The sequence below is a fragment of the Suricata suricatta genome, chromosome 12, assembly GCF_006229205.1.
Source record: "Suricata suricatta isolate VVHF042 chromosome 12, meerkat_22Aug2017_6uvM2_HiC, whole genome shotgun sequence".
Taxonomy (NCBI): domain Eukaryota; kingdom Metazoa; phylum Chordata; class Mammalia; order Carnivora; family Herpestidae; genus Suricata; species Suricata suricatta.
Genome location: NC_043711.1, coordinates 94,217,334 through 94,219,198, shown reverse-complemented (window position 1 = coordinate 94,219,198; position 1,865 = coordinate 94,217,334). Strand labels below are relative to the sequence as shown.

The 1,865-nt window shown below is 57.7% G+C and overlaps 1 protein-coding gene across 1 annotated transcript in view; it reads left to right on the top strand.

The window, feature by feature from the left end:
* Positions 1-1,657, top strand: part of PREX1 (phosphatidylinositol-3,4,5-trisphosphate dependent Rac exchange factor 1) — a 169,586-nt gene extending 167,929 nt beyond the window's left edge. The window contains exon 40 of the mRNA XM_029917681.1: positions 746-1,657. Within this exon, the coding sequence (XP_029773541.1) occupies positions 746-788 (43 nt within the window). The 3' untranslated portion in view covers positions 789-1,657. The remainder of the gene's footprint in view (positions 1-745) is intronic.
* Positions 1,658-1,865: the final 208 nt, after the last annotated feature.

Below are 1,865 nucleotides of genomic sequence, written 5' to 3'. Positions count from 1 at the left end.
AATACCACTCCAGGCACCGGTCTTGTTTCTTTACGAAACATCAACCTTGTGAGCATTCTCCCCAGTTGGCAGGTGGGGAGACTGAGGCACAGACAGGTTAAGTGTCTCATCCGAGGTCATGCAGCTAGTACGTGGCGGGGCTGGGACTCTGCACCTGGGCAGCAGAGGCCTAGCGGCCAAGCTCCTGACCACCGTGTGGCCTTGCTCCTCTGTCCTGCCTGTGTCACCACAGCCAGCCTCCTGTCCGGTCCTTCCGCCATCAGTCTCATAGCAGATCTGACCCAGTGTTTCCTGCTTGAGACCCACAAGTGGCTCCTTCTTACTTGAGGCTAAAGCCCAGAATCTTGCCAGTGCAGACGGGAAGGAAACCGGGGGCCAGAGTGAAAACACTCCAAGGGCAGAGCGCTGTGTCCAGTTTGCTGCCGATAGTGTGGAGCAGTGCACACCCCCACCGTGCGCACACGCACCCCCACTGTGTGCACACGCACCCCCCACCGTGTGCACATGCACCCACACTCATATCCTCACACCCAAACCCGAACGTGCACATGTGTCTGCATTTGTAAACGCCTTGCGGGTCCAGAGGGGGCCAGACAGCGGGGGGAGGGGGAAGCACGAGCAGCGAGGGGGTTTCCCACCGCCTCTGTATCCCTATGGAGTTGTACTTCCTGGCGTGGACTATGTGTTCCAGAAAGAATGGCCTGCCGGGCCATTCCTCATCGAGCTCCTCCCCTCTCTATGCCAGGCTCTACCGCCTCTGCCAGCCGCCGGTGGATGGAGACCTCTGAGCCTGGACACAGCCGCCAGGTGCGCGGCTGCGTCCGCCGGAGCCGCGCTTTGGGAAGCTGCGGGGGCCACCCGGCCACCTGCAGAGCCGGCCGCGAGCCCCCCCTGCTCCGGGGTCTGCCAGCCTGTGCGTCTCCACCTCCTGTGACAAGCAGTGCTCCCGCTCTCGGATGAGCTGGTCGATCGGCCCTGGGCTGGCGTGTTCCCCACGCTTCTGCCGGAAGCCGAGGGGTGCTGGGGACCCACGGAGCCCGCTGATGGGCGCAGCCGGGACCTGGGCTCCTGCCCACAAGTCCCCGGACACGGGGGAGACGTCGCGGCGCTGTTGCTGGAGGCCTGCGCCCCCAGCTCCCTCAGGATGGCTCAACCTGCACTTTCGAAACCCCTGGTTTCCATCCAAGTCCACATTCCAGGCGACACACGTGTCTCCTCCTCCTCCTCCCCACCTTAGCTGCCAGTGCGCCCCTAACCCTGTACTAACGTGCCCGGTGGACTCAGGAAAGCCGGGCCTCTGCCGGGACAGACAGAGGGACAGGGCACAACACCCGTCACCAAGAGGATCCTCGAGAGCCACACCAGCTTCTCACGTCACCGCCATTGGAACTGGAGCCATCAGTCCTGGGCGCGAGATTTGCTCTGACTTTATTTATATGGCGTGAAATCTCTACGGTTTATTTTAGGGTTTTTACGTCGTTGGTGTTGTCGAGATTTTTTTTTTCTGGGTTGTGTAATTATATATTTGACATTTTAAATTTCAAAGAAAGGAATATTGTCTAACAGGGGACCAACATAAGGTAGTGTTGATGACTTTTCCCACTTCTACTAAAAAAGAGAAAAACTAAATTATTGAAAATACAAAAAATTGTCAGTATTTCATCCTTTTTTTTTAATCTTAGGGTCTTAAGGTGTCATTTACAGGTGTTGACTAGGCTTCTTTTCCCCTCCTCACACCTCAGTTCTCCAGCAGCCGGTCAGTATTAGTGCAGATTACTCTGCTCCCTTTAACGCCTCGCCGCCAGGGTGTGAGAGGCATTCAGACCCAGCTGGGGGCTGGGAGGGGGTTGAAGACCCCACTTGAG